The sequence below is a fragment of the Nycticebus coucang genome, chromosome 5, assembly GCF_027406575.1.
Source record: "Nycticebus coucang isolate mNycCou1 chromosome 5, mNycCou1.pri, whole genome shotgun sequence".
Lineage (NCBI taxonomy): Eukaryota > Metazoa > Chordata > Mammalia > Primates > Lorisidae > Nycticebus > Nycticebus coucang.
In genome coordinates, this window is record NC_069784.1 from 125,567,634 (window position 1) to 125,580,250 (window position 12,617).

General features: G+C 41.3%; 1 protein-coding gene across 1 annotated transcript in view; it reads right to left on the reverse strand.

Moving 5' to 3' along the window:
• Window positions 1-3,282: 3,282 nt before the first annotated feature.
• Window positions 3,283-12,617, reverse strand: part of LRP11 (LDL receptor related protein 11) — a 39,010-nt gene continuing 29,675 nt past the window's right edge. The window contains exons 6-7 of the mRNA XM_053591588.1: window positions 9,068-9,163; window positions 3,283-3,460 (exon numbers count right to left, since the gene is read on the reverse strand). Of these exons, the coding sequence (XP_053447563.1) occupies window positions 3,306-3,460; window positions 9,068-9,163 (251 nt within the window). The 3' untranslated portion in view covers window positions 3,283-3,305. The remainder of the gene's footprint in view (window positions 3,461-9,067; window positions 9,164-12,617) is intronic.

The window sequence follows — 12,617 nt, forward strand, 5'->3', positions numbered from 1 at the left end:
ACTTTTTGTCTTTAGAATACTAGGATCCAGTAGGGCAAAAGAGCTGAGCAAAGGAAGCCGGGAACTGAGAAGTCTGCAATACAGGTGCTGAAAAAGCCAGCAAGATGAGAACATTTGTTAACAGAACAGTGCACACTAAGCTTTTCCTTCTCTATATTCAGCTTGGGTAGTTCTTTGTAGAAATTCTCACTCATTTTAAGTGAGAAAAACTAGAAAATTTGGGGTCCAGAAAAGAAATGATAGAAGTAGATCTGCTAAGCGCAAAATGGCACAATCCCAAAAGAACTAAAACATGAGAGAGTTTGGGGACAATACAATCTAACAGCAACCCCAAATTACAGAATCCAAGGCTCAGACGCTGTGTTAAGAAGCCTTGCGATGATGGTGAGGGCACATCTGAAGGTGAGCCCAGCGTTCTGGGCACAGCACACTGTAGTAGATTAACAGTTAAAGTCATCAACACAGTCTGCCTTGAACAGCAGAACTGAAAGCAAATAGAAATAGGCATTTTTATTTTGGGGTGGAGGGAAAATACAGTAAAAAGCAACAAGAATGGCCATCTGTTGGTAAGTATTATAGGGAACTGTGAGGCGGAGAAAGATGAAAAAAATTCTGTTATTTTCCTATGGAAGAAAATACATTTGGTATTCAGGTGATTTGGAACATTAAAAAGGAGAAGTTGCTGTTTTTACTGAAAATGAAAGGAAAAAGTAAGTTTAAGTGTTCAGAGAGATGGTTTCGGTGGTCCTTTGGGAAGAGGTGTGAAACACAAGAACATGTTTGGAAGTGAAATTGTGGACCTTTCTCTTTAAAATTATTATTATTATTTTGAGACAGAGCCTTAAGCCATGTCCCTGGGTAGAGTACCGGAGCATCACAGCTCACAGCAATCTTCAACTCCTGGGCTCAAGCAATTCTCCTGCCTCCGCCTCCCAAGTAGCTGGGATACAGGCGCCTGCCACAACGCCCGGCTATTTTTTGGTTGCAGCTGTCATGTTTGGTGGGCCTGGGCTGGATTTGAACCCGCCAGCTCAGGTGTATGTGGCTGGTGCCTTAGCTGCTTGAGCCACAGGCACCGAGCCTCTTTAAAATTATTTTTACTCGTTTTAGATGCAGAACCACTTTAATCAAGCTGAGATGACTTTATAAAGTCCAGTTAGTCCATCTAGATAATAGAATATTTTGTAGATGTAATTCTTCCCTTAAGTATACTGTTTTTTATCTTTTCTTGAGACAGAGTCTCACTCTTTTGCCCAGGCTAGAGTGCTGCGGCATCAGCTTAGCTCATAGCTACCTCGAACTCCTAGGCCCAAGAAATCTTCCTTGTGCCTCAGCCGCCTGAGTAGCTGGGACTACAGGCACCCATCACCACGTCTATTTTTTGTGTTTTTAGTAGAGACAGTGGGGGTTGTGTGTGTCTCTTTTGTTCAGGCTGGTCTCCTGAGCTCAAGTGATCTTTCTGCTTCAGCCTCCAAGAGTGCTATGATTGTAGGTGTGAGTCAGCACACATGGCCTCCAATATACTTTTTATGGCCTTGAGCAAGTTGCTTTTCTGTAATCCCCAATTTCCCCCTTGGAGGAAAATTTGATACAATTAAATTCAAATAATGTAGTAATAGCTCAGTCATCATTGGCAACTTATGATTATATTAAAAGGTAAAGCAAAGGTTAAGAATAAAGTAGTTTATTAAAGGAATATTGTTTACATAGATACAGGACAGCTTAAGTATTTAACACTAAATAGTGTTTATGTATAAAAGACATACTGAAAGATGCATGCCTCATCAGTTTTTATTTTATTGGGTATGGCTATAGGTGACATCTTTCTATATAAAAAACAAACTGCACAGCATCATATATAAACATCTTAAAGTCATTCACATAGTTCATTTCTCTAAATTGCCCTTGAAAAATTTAAATCTTTGCTTAATTCTAAACGTTCAACAAAATACTTGAGTTTCTCAAGAAACAAAAATAATACCTAATTTCTTTTACTTTTTAAGAACTTTCCATCTGTTAATGTATTTTGATATGTTATATCCTCCATTTAAACTTAAGCCCTTTGCTAAAGGAACCTACCTTAAGTTTAGTCTAAAAGTAAAGTGTACTAGACTCTATAGACTGTTTTTCAAGTATTTAAAAAAATTGCCACTTATGGTGAAAAAAAGTAAATAGGAACATCATGTGAATGTAGACAGGCACCATACTTACTATATATTCCTCTCAGAAGAACCATTTCCAGAAAGTATAATCACAGTATTAAGTAATAACTAGAATAATTTGCCTCTAAAAACCTAAAATCAAAAGGGGAAAGATACTAAGCTAGATGACAGTTTTCTGTAAAGACAAATTTGTGAAAAACAAGCCTGGCATTAGTTTGATGGCACATTATTACATTTTATAGCATTAAAAGAAAGTGGAAAAAACTGGCTCATTCCATTGGCTGAAAGAACCTCTTGATACTTAAACATGGTGAGATTGTTCCAAAAGCTGTACACCACAACCCACTCAAATAGTTCTGATTTTCAATTTGTATTTTTCTCTTTCATCAACAAAGATTAATGTTGAAAACCAGTGACTCTGTAAATGAGTTGCTATGCTTTGGACCACGGAAGGGGGTTGAGTTGATCAAGTATTGTCCACGTTCATTTTGCCCTCAGCTAAGTTTCCACTGAAATTTTTGGTCTGCTTCCACTTTGATTTCCTATTTCATTTTATGACCACCTCTGAGTTGCTGGTAATCCAAAGTTTGGGTTTTTCAGAGGCACTAGGAAGAACCCACATTCATCCTCCCTGAGGCTCACTGACCTATTCATAGGTTTATAATTTAGATACACCTGCTATAGGTAACATCTAAAGTCACTTGTGATCACTTCAGAAACAGATTTTGAAGGGGAAAGGAAAAGGAGAGCCTGGGGAGCTTATAGGATGGAGAACAGGCCCTCAGGACAGAGGGGGCTGTGCCCGCAGTGGCCCAACACTGCCAGGGGCTTCTAAATGCTCCCAACCTAAAACCATCTCTTGAGGTACTGAATTTTCTGCTCCAGCTAGTACAAATTTCTATTTTCAGGGACAACTTATGAAAATCAGACTTAGAGTTTTAAAAGTCTCTAATCATATGAACTCCTCTCTAAATTTCAAAACATTCCATACTTCCTAAGGAAAATCTTTTTATAATAAATAATAAAGACATGGTTAGAGATCTGCAGAATCTTCTAGGCTATTTAAAAACAAAAAAAAAGTTGTAATTTATACATACACAATTAAAACATGTCCTTGCTCCGAAGCTATTTCAGTTACATTTATTATAGATACATCCCATTTATGAGGTAGTCCGATTCCTCAGATGTAATGGGACGAGCTTTTTTAAGTTTCTGTTTTACCAGGCGTAGTCGGCAAGCAACCATGAGAAGCAGCAAAGCAGTGATAGCCAAACCCAATGCCAGGGGCAGCACAGCACCTATGGAAAGTTTTAGAAATTAAGAGATAAGACAGTGGCTATTAACAATGACAGCTACTAGTTACCATAGGATGAGTACTTTGCATGCATTATTTAATCTGAACAACTCAACTAAATTGGTGGTAGTATTAACTACCATTCTGGAAATTAAAATGCAGAAAGGTTATGTAATTTGTCCAGGAGTGCATAAGCTTGTTAAATTGTAGGTTCAAGTCTCAAAGCAGATCTGTTCAAAACTAAATTCTATGCCAACTTCCTACAAAATCTGTCTGCCATCACTCGTACAAATGTGCAGTCAGATCATTCTTATATCCAACTATAATAGACATTCTGACCATAGGAAATTTTTTCAGTAGTCACAGATTACATTTATGAAATCATTAATGATCATTCTCTCTTAAAACATGTTGAACTAACTCCTGATTACCTATTCTGGTTAGGGCTCAGTGAGCAGGGTGCCGGCCCCATATGCCGAGGGTGGCGGGTTCAAACCCAGTCCCGGCCAAACGGCAACAAAAAAATAGCCGGGCATTGTGGCGGGTGCCTGTAGTCCCAACTACTCGGGAGGCTGAGGCAAGAGAATCGCTTAAGCCCAGGAGTTGGAGGTTGCTGTGAGCTGTGTGAGGCCACGGCCCTCTACCGAGGGCAATAAAGTGAAACTCTGTCTCTACAAAAAAAAAAAAAAAATTTCTTTTCTAAATCCAGGAAACCTACTCACAGCCAGTAGAACCTTTGTTGAAAGCTAATTTCAGAATATGCTGGTGTGATTTTGGCCAAGGGTCATTTTAGTTTCCTAGGCATCAGACAAGAACCGCTGAAGGCTTGTAAGAATATAGAGGGGACAGGATGTGCCCAGATCAGTCTTTCTTATCAAGCTCAGCAGGCTCTATTTTTAATCTGATTTCCTCTGTAGTCAGGCCAGGTTTGGAGATGATATGGTGGAATTATTTTTAACTGCAGGGGTCTTGCCAGCTGGTGGAACTAGAGGTAAACATCTCCATGTGTAAGCTCATTCTACAAACTTTCATTTATTCACTCATTCCGCATTAATTTAGAGCCTTTGCTATGTCAGATGCTGAGCTAAGATGCTGGTAATAAGCAATTTTTATTATAAACAAATAAATCCCCCTCCCAAGAAAAGATAAGCTAATGTTCAAATTGCCAGCTTTATAGCTTAAATCATTGAATTCTCATAACCACCGTCTGAGTTGGTGCTACTGTGCTCCCCATTTTACAAATAGGTAAATAGGACATTGAGAATCAAATGACTTATCTTAGATGGTACTATAGGTGCCACGACAGCTCCAGACCCAAGGGTCTTAACCACTGTGGTACTACTTCTCCAAAAGGTAAAGGAGACAGTTTTTGAATGACTTTAAGTTTGGGCGGATAGGCATTTATATGGGAAAAAATGCAACAAAGTGTTATGATTACTATGATAAATTTATATATGAAGTACAGATGTACAATGAAGTGGTTTATCTAGTCTGCAGGATTTTTGTTTTAAGTGATTTTGGTGTAAGATAATGCTTGTTCGGGGTAGATGATGCAGATAGTTTATTTTTTAACATTTTTCAGATTGAGATGCCTATATGAGGATCCAGGTGGAATTTTCTGTTAGGTTCTTGGGTTATTGGGGCCTTTAGCATGAAGGTGGTTAGTTGCAGCCTCAAAAATGGTAAGATTGCCAAGGTCCTGGGAAACACTGGCATTTAGAAAGCAAGCTAGAGGGCCAGAAAAGAACAGAGAAAGACTGACCAGAGAAACAGTGGGACAACCAGGAGGGAGAGGCTAGTCCAAGAAGAAAGTGCTCAGCCGAACCAGAGGCTGTGGAGAGGTCAAGTAAGGTCACATGGAGAGCCTGCAGGAATGAGCAACTGTGACTTCAGTTACAGGGAGGCTGAAGATTGAGTGATGCTATTTGGGTTTTTTTTCTTTTTTTTTTTTGACATGTTAGTTTTCTGTTTAGTCATTTCATTCTTTTTTTATTGTTGGGGATTCATTGAGGGTACAATAAGCCAGGTAACTATTTGGGTTTTTCATGTTAAGAGATCTGAATGTGTTTGCAATCATTGGGGGGAATGAGCCAGTAGAGAAACAGACTGAAAGATGATGGAGAAATGCACCTGAGGAGACCAGGGATTATGTCAAGACCAAGGGGAGAGAAACACCTGGGAGAGTGGGAAGGCGGAAGGTGTGCATGCCGATAGATGAGTTCTTACATTGGGGAGAAGAGGGGGCAGACAGCTGAGGAAGTTCATTCCACATAGCCTTGATTTTCTGCACTTAAAAATGGTCCCAGGTATAGGTAGCTTCCTCTTGAAGAACAGAGGACCTAGAACTGATGACTAACAGCATTTCAACCTCTGGTGTATTTTTAGAATCTTAGATAAATCTCCCAAACAAAACTTCCAAGAACAGTTTGGAAATGCCTGGGCACAGGAAGGGATGTGGAAATTGCTTAAGTATCAACCAAAGTTTTGGGAGAGGCCAGCATTCCCTTGGAAATTGTGAAAGGTAATCCCTGTGATAACCCACTGCCAGGAATTTCATTCTAGAAGCTGTCTCATATATTCTACACACAGCAGCTCTCTGGAGGTGTCAGGGTGTCAGGAATCACTGCTTCATCTCTGCACGCCAACAGCTGGGGCCATTAAGAGCCACTGCTGGGGCTCCATGGCCAGCCGGTGAAAGCTCTGGCAGGGCTCCATGGCCTGGAGGTGTCCGTTTTCCCTCTACCTTCCTGCACTAGCCACATAAGTTGGATATGTTACAAAGGGACAGAATGAAAAAAAAGGGGGGGGGGGGCTTTGGTCAACCCTCCCCCCTTCTAGGAACCCCAAGCAACTTCCTCCAAACTTGAACACAACAACCCAGCCCTGGTTCTGCTTGTTCAGGGCAGGAAAACAAAAGGCTTCCAGACCTCAAAATGTATCTGAATGACTTGTTTTAGGCTAAAGGGGAAGAAGCTATAGTTGAAGACCCCAAGCCCAATTCTGCGGCTCCAGTTCAGCTATGCTAACAAGAAAACAGTTGTGTGATTTAGGAAAATGTTCTATTTGTCAAAGCAGATGTGAGGTCGCTGAACTATCCAATCTTAATTCCTGCTTCATACTTTGATGACAAGGAAAATGAAATCTCCTGTGAAGTACTTGCCAGAACATTGAAAATTATTCTCGACTTTTTTTTTTTTTTTTTTTGTAGAGACAGAGTTTCACTTTATGGCCCTCAGTAGAGTGCCATGGCATCACACAGCTCACAGCAACCTCCAACTCCTGGGCTTAAGCGATTCTCTTGCCTCAGCCTCCAGAGTAGCTGGGACTACAGGCACCCGCCACAACGCGCAGCTATTTTTTGGTTGCAGTTCAGTTGGGGCCAGGTTTGAACCCGCCACCCTCGGTATATGGGGCCGGCGCCTTACCGACTAAGCCACAGGCGCCGCTCTATTCTCGACTTTTTATACTTGGCATAGTTTCATCAATGTTTTTAGTTTGGGAAATTTGAGTTTGTTGTTGTTTTGTTTTTGTTTTGAGACAGAGTCTTCTTCTGTCACCCAGACTGGAGTGCAGTGGTGTGATCCTAGCTCAGTAGAGCTTCAAACTCCTGGGTTCAAGTGCTCCTACTAGAATACAGAACTGGACCATAAAGCCTGGCTATTTTTTTTTTTTTTTTTGTAGAGACAGAGTCTCATTTTACCGCCTCGGTAGAGTGCCATGACATCACATGGCTCACAGCAACCTCCAGCTTTTGGGCTTAAGCAATTCTCTTGTCTCAGCCTCCCGAGCAGCTGGGACTACAGGCGCCTGCCACAACGTCCGACTACTTTTTCATTGCAGTTTGGCCGAGGCCAGGTTTGAACCCGCTACCCTAGGTATATGGGGCCAGCACCTACTCACTGAGCCACAGGTGCCACCTGGCTATTTTTTTTTTTTTAACTTTTTTTTAGAGACCAGGGCCTGCTATGTTTTCCAAGCTGATCTTGACTCTTGGCCTCAAGTAGTCCTCCCTCCTCAGTCTCCTAGACCACTGGGATTACACAACCAAGCCACCAAGCCTGGCCTAATTTGAGATTTAAAAATTTCTAGCTCCAGGGCCAGGCACAGTGGCTCATGCCTATAATCCTAGCACTCTGTAAAGCTGAGGTGGGTGGATTGCTTGAGCTCAGGAGTTTGAGACCAGCCTCAGCAAGAGACCCAGTTTCTAAAAACTAGCTGGGCGTTGTTGTGGGTGCCTGTGGTCCTAGCTACTTGGGAGGATGAGGCAAAAGGATCGCTTGGGCCCAGGAGTTTAAGGTTGCTGTGAGGGACTCTCTGAGGGCAACTCAGGGTACTCTACTGAGGGCAACAGAGTAAGACTCTGTCTCCAAAAAAACAATAACAAAAACAAAAAATTTCTAGCCCCTTTTAAAACTGTGATAGTGGGCTCAGTAACCAGCTAAGGTGATGAATTATGTATTCTGTTCATATGAATGGGAATGACATTTAAAATATGTAATACTATTAATAGAATGGCCATCAGCCAATTAGAACTGAGAGTTCCTGGTGTAAAAGACAGGCTGATTTCCTTCTGTACTTGATAGGAGACAGGGCCCCTTTTATTCAAAAATCTTGGGACAGGCTAAGTCCAGTGCCAAAAGACTTGAGTACTTGACATCTGGATTATTCCTAGCCATCTACTGTTTAAAATTATATCTTAATATTGCCCATATAGTAAAAAGAATACTCTTGGGCAGTGGTTCTCAACCTTACTAATGCCGCAGCCCTTTAATACAGTTCCTGGGTCATGATCCACAGGTTGAGAACTGCTGCTCTAGAGTAAAAAGAAAGTTTTTCTCAATGTTTAGATCTGTAATTTAAGAATCATATTTTGTTCTCTTAAATCTTCTTTTACTTACTAGTTTGTAGATTTAAGACTAAAACTTGCCTTTCTACAACATCTTTTTTTTTTTTTTTTCTGGTTAAAACCAACCAAAATTATGAAATCATGCTATTCCTCTTCCACTTCATAAACACTCTTCTGCTTTTCACACTCTTCCCCCATTCCTGTTTTCTGTCTTTGTCACTAGAGCACTTGGAAAGAACTAGGTAATCTAAGACCTTTACTCTTCTTGCATCATAAATAACTCATCATTTCTATATTTGGCTCATTACGAGCCAAGCTGTGCACTAATGCTTATTAATTGCCCCCGTATTCCCCTAACAGCTCTATGCCGTGCATGTATAGTCACTGTCCTCATCTTACTAATGAGAAAACTCAGATCCAGAGAGGTAAGATAACCTGCCCCAGGTCACAGAGTTTAATGGGCAAGCCAGGATTTGAACTGTGGCGTCTGACTCTAGAGCCTGTGTCCTTCACTACCACGTCACCGGAGAACGTTCTCCACAGATGCCACCCCTGGAGGGGTGAATAGAAGGGGAAGCTGAGATCTAAAGATAGTAAGTTACTGTTGAGAACCCCAAGATGCAGCACAATATAGGAAACAAGGAGACAGTTCTCCCTATAGAGCGCTGCTCCTGCTGTGAGCTCTCGCGGCTTCGTCTAACATCCTCCACCCGAGGTTCTGCAGAAGTCTGTTGTCTGCAGTGGGTTTCCAAGGTACACATTTACCTGCTTCTGGAGGTGGGTGCTCCCCACCTCCTCGATTGCCCTTTGACTCAAAGATATAATTTTCTTCTTTTCTGTTCTTCCCTGAGGAACTACTACCTACAAAAGAGAAATAGAACATTCATTGAAGGAGCATCAAAAACAGCCATATTTATTTATTTATTTGACACAGAGTCTCACTTTGTCACCCTTGGTAGAATGGTGTGGTGTCACAGCTCACAGCAACCTCAAATGCCTGGGCTCAAATGATCCTCTTGCCTCAGCCTCCTAAGTAGCTAGGCCTACAGCTGCCCAGCACAACACCCAGCTATTTTTTAGAGCGGGGGTCTGTCTCTTGCTCGGGCTACTCTCGAACTCCTGAGCTCATGTGATCCACCCACCTCGGCCTCCCAGAGTGCTAGGATTACAGGCATAAGCCACCTTGCCTGGCCCTGTATTTATTTTTTTTAAGATAGATTTAGAGAAAGGACTTATAGGATTTATTTCTCTAATAAACACAGGTTTATGTTTGATACCAAAATACTACAAACTGATGTGACCATTGAGATAAAGCAGAGTCTGGAGGTAGCACAAAACCACCAGAGAGGAAGGCAAGAGGCGCACTGGGCTACAACTGCCGCTGCCTCTCCCGCAGGAGGAAGGGAAGACCTCGGGCTGGAGGAGCCCTGGGGGCCTCCGGACCTCACATCATGAAAAGTAAAAACAGTCCAGGAAGACTTCTCTTTGCAGAATACACAATGAGCACACACAAAGCACTTAGACGTGCCCCTTCACTTTCTTCTACCACAACCCAGCGTGGCAGGTATAAACACCTCGATTTTTTCTGGTTAGGCCCAGGGATCAGGTTGGGTCAAACTGGGGCTGGGATGCAAACTTAGGTGTGTCCAACTGCTTGCTGGTGGAAACCAGTACTTCTAATTGAATGTCTTATATTTAACTATTCTGTTCAGTTATAATTCTGAAGATAAAATGCTAAGAAAGATTAAATATTAGGATTTTTGTCCCCGGGTGCTATGGCTGTCGTTTCCTATCCAGTATTTGACAGCATTTGTGTTTATCACAATTATTATAATGATTAACAGCAATGAAATAGAAATAATCTATTGACATGAATTTTAAGAAACGAAAAAATTGTTAATACTTCTTTACTCAGTATGGCATCACCAGAACTGTTCATAACTCCTGCAACTGTAAGAAAACTAGTTAAACATAATATATAAAATTCTTTGGTAACTTGAAATGAGCAATATTTATGAATTTACCAAGAACCACTAAGTCAACTGTAATGGAACATTGTAAAGTTAGTCTGTTTACCTACTAGGGCCAGAAAGTAATTATTTAAAATGATCATTGCAGTCACATGTTAATGCTGTTAAACAGAAGTGACAAGAATTACATGTATCTCATCAGACATCCTTAACCCTCCTTTTTGCTCACCCTTCATCCCATAGGTCTCCATATCACACCGCCCATTTCCTTTATACCCTGCAAAACACGCCAACAGGGGTCTCTCTCCTCATTGCACTGACTTCGGTCCTCATCAACTTAGGCTTGAGCCTATAAGAGCTTTTTGTTGGCCTTTCTGTTTCCAGATATTTGAACTGCACAGACTGCTCAGCCACACTCACTCAGCATAGCTGTACTGTGAGATCAGCTGAATTACAGAAGATATCAGTTCACTGACTGTGTATGTGTGTGTGTGTGTGGTTGTTTTTTTTTTTTTGGCCAGGGCTGGGTTTGAACCCACCACCAGCGCCCTACCCCTTTGAGCCACAGGCGCCGCCCATCACTGACTTTTTTTTAATGGTAGTACGCCGTGGCATACATATGCCACATTTTACTAATCTACTCATGTATTGATGGGCACTGGGTCAATTCCGCATCTTTGTGATTGTGAACAGTGCTGTAATAAACAAGTACACATGTCTCTTTGATGAAATGTCTTTTTTTTCCCTTGGGTAAATATGTAACAGTGGAACTGCTGGATCAAATGACGGGTCTACACTTAGTTCGAGGTATCACCACACCACTTTCCATATAGGTTGTACTAGTTTGCAGGTTACAGTTCCACCAACAGTATGTTAAGTGTTCCTTTCTCTCCACATCCATGCCAGCATCTGTTGTTTTGGACTCTTTTTTTAAACTTCAGAACATTATAGGGATATACACATTTTGGTTACATAACTTGCTTTTGTACATTTTAAGTAAAAGTTATAAGGGTACCTTTCATCCAGAAAGTGTGCATAGTACCCTTCGGTGTGAATTGACCCATCCCTTCCACCTTCCTCTCATCTACTTAATGTCTGTTCAGTTTTGCTCCATATGTGCACTTAAGTGTTGATCAACTCGTTTCAATTTTGTATTCAGTACATGTGGTATTTGTTTTTCCATTCTTGTGAAACTTCACTTAAAAGAATGGTCTCCAGTCTCCATTCCAGGTTATTACAAAAGATACTAGATCATTGTTTTGTTTTGTTTTTTATCATTGAGTGCTCTTCCGTGGTATACATATACCACATTTTATTAATCCATGCACGTATTGATGATGGGCCCTGGGTTGTTTCCACACCTTTGTGATTTGAATTGTGCTACTGTAAACATTCTAGTGTTAAGTGTCTTTTTTATAAAATGGTTTTTTTTTTTCCTTTGTGCAAATATCTAGTAGAATTGCTCAACCAAATGGTAGGTCTACTTTTAGTTCTTTGAGGTAATAATCTCACTTTGTTGCCCTAGTAGAGTGCTACAACATCACAGCTCACAGCAACCTCAAACTCTTGGGCTTAAACAATCCTCCTGCATCAGCCTCCTGAGTAGCTGAGACTACAGGCATCTGCCACAATGCCTAGCTCGTTTTAGAGACAAGGTCTCGCTCTTACTCAGGCTGGTCTCAAAATCCTGAGCTCAAGCAATCCACTTACCTCGGCCTCCCAGAGTGCTGGGATTACAGGCATGAGCCACCTCACCTGGCCCTCCTTCCTACTTTTCATAGATGTGATACTAGTTTGCAGTCCCGCCAACAGTGTATATATGTTCCCTTCTCTCCACATCCACACCAGTACCTGTAGTTTTGGGACTTTCCAAAGGTGATATCTTACTATGGTTTTGACTTACATTCGCTGATGATTATAGACATTGAACATTTTTTCATATGTTTAACAGCGATTAGTCTATCTTCTTTTGAAGGATGCAGTAGACAAATTAATTCTTGAAAAACAAAAGCCTAGCCTTGGAGGTTGGGATTCATTTGAAAAAATAATATAAGTTCATTCCAACTTTTCATTTGTCAAAATTAAAGAGCATTTGGCTGGGTGTGGTGGCTTACGCCTGTGATCCTAGCACTCAGTGAGGCTGAGGGGCAGGTCACTGAACTCAGTTCAAATCAGCAAGAGTGAAAATAGAAAATAGAAAACTAAAAATAAAAAAACTAGCCCGGCATTGTGGTGGGTACCTGTAGTCCCAGCTCTTTGGGAAGCTGAGGCCAAGAGATTGAGGTTGCTGTCAGCTATGATGCCACGGCACTCTACCTAGGGTGACAGAAGGAGACTCTGTCTAA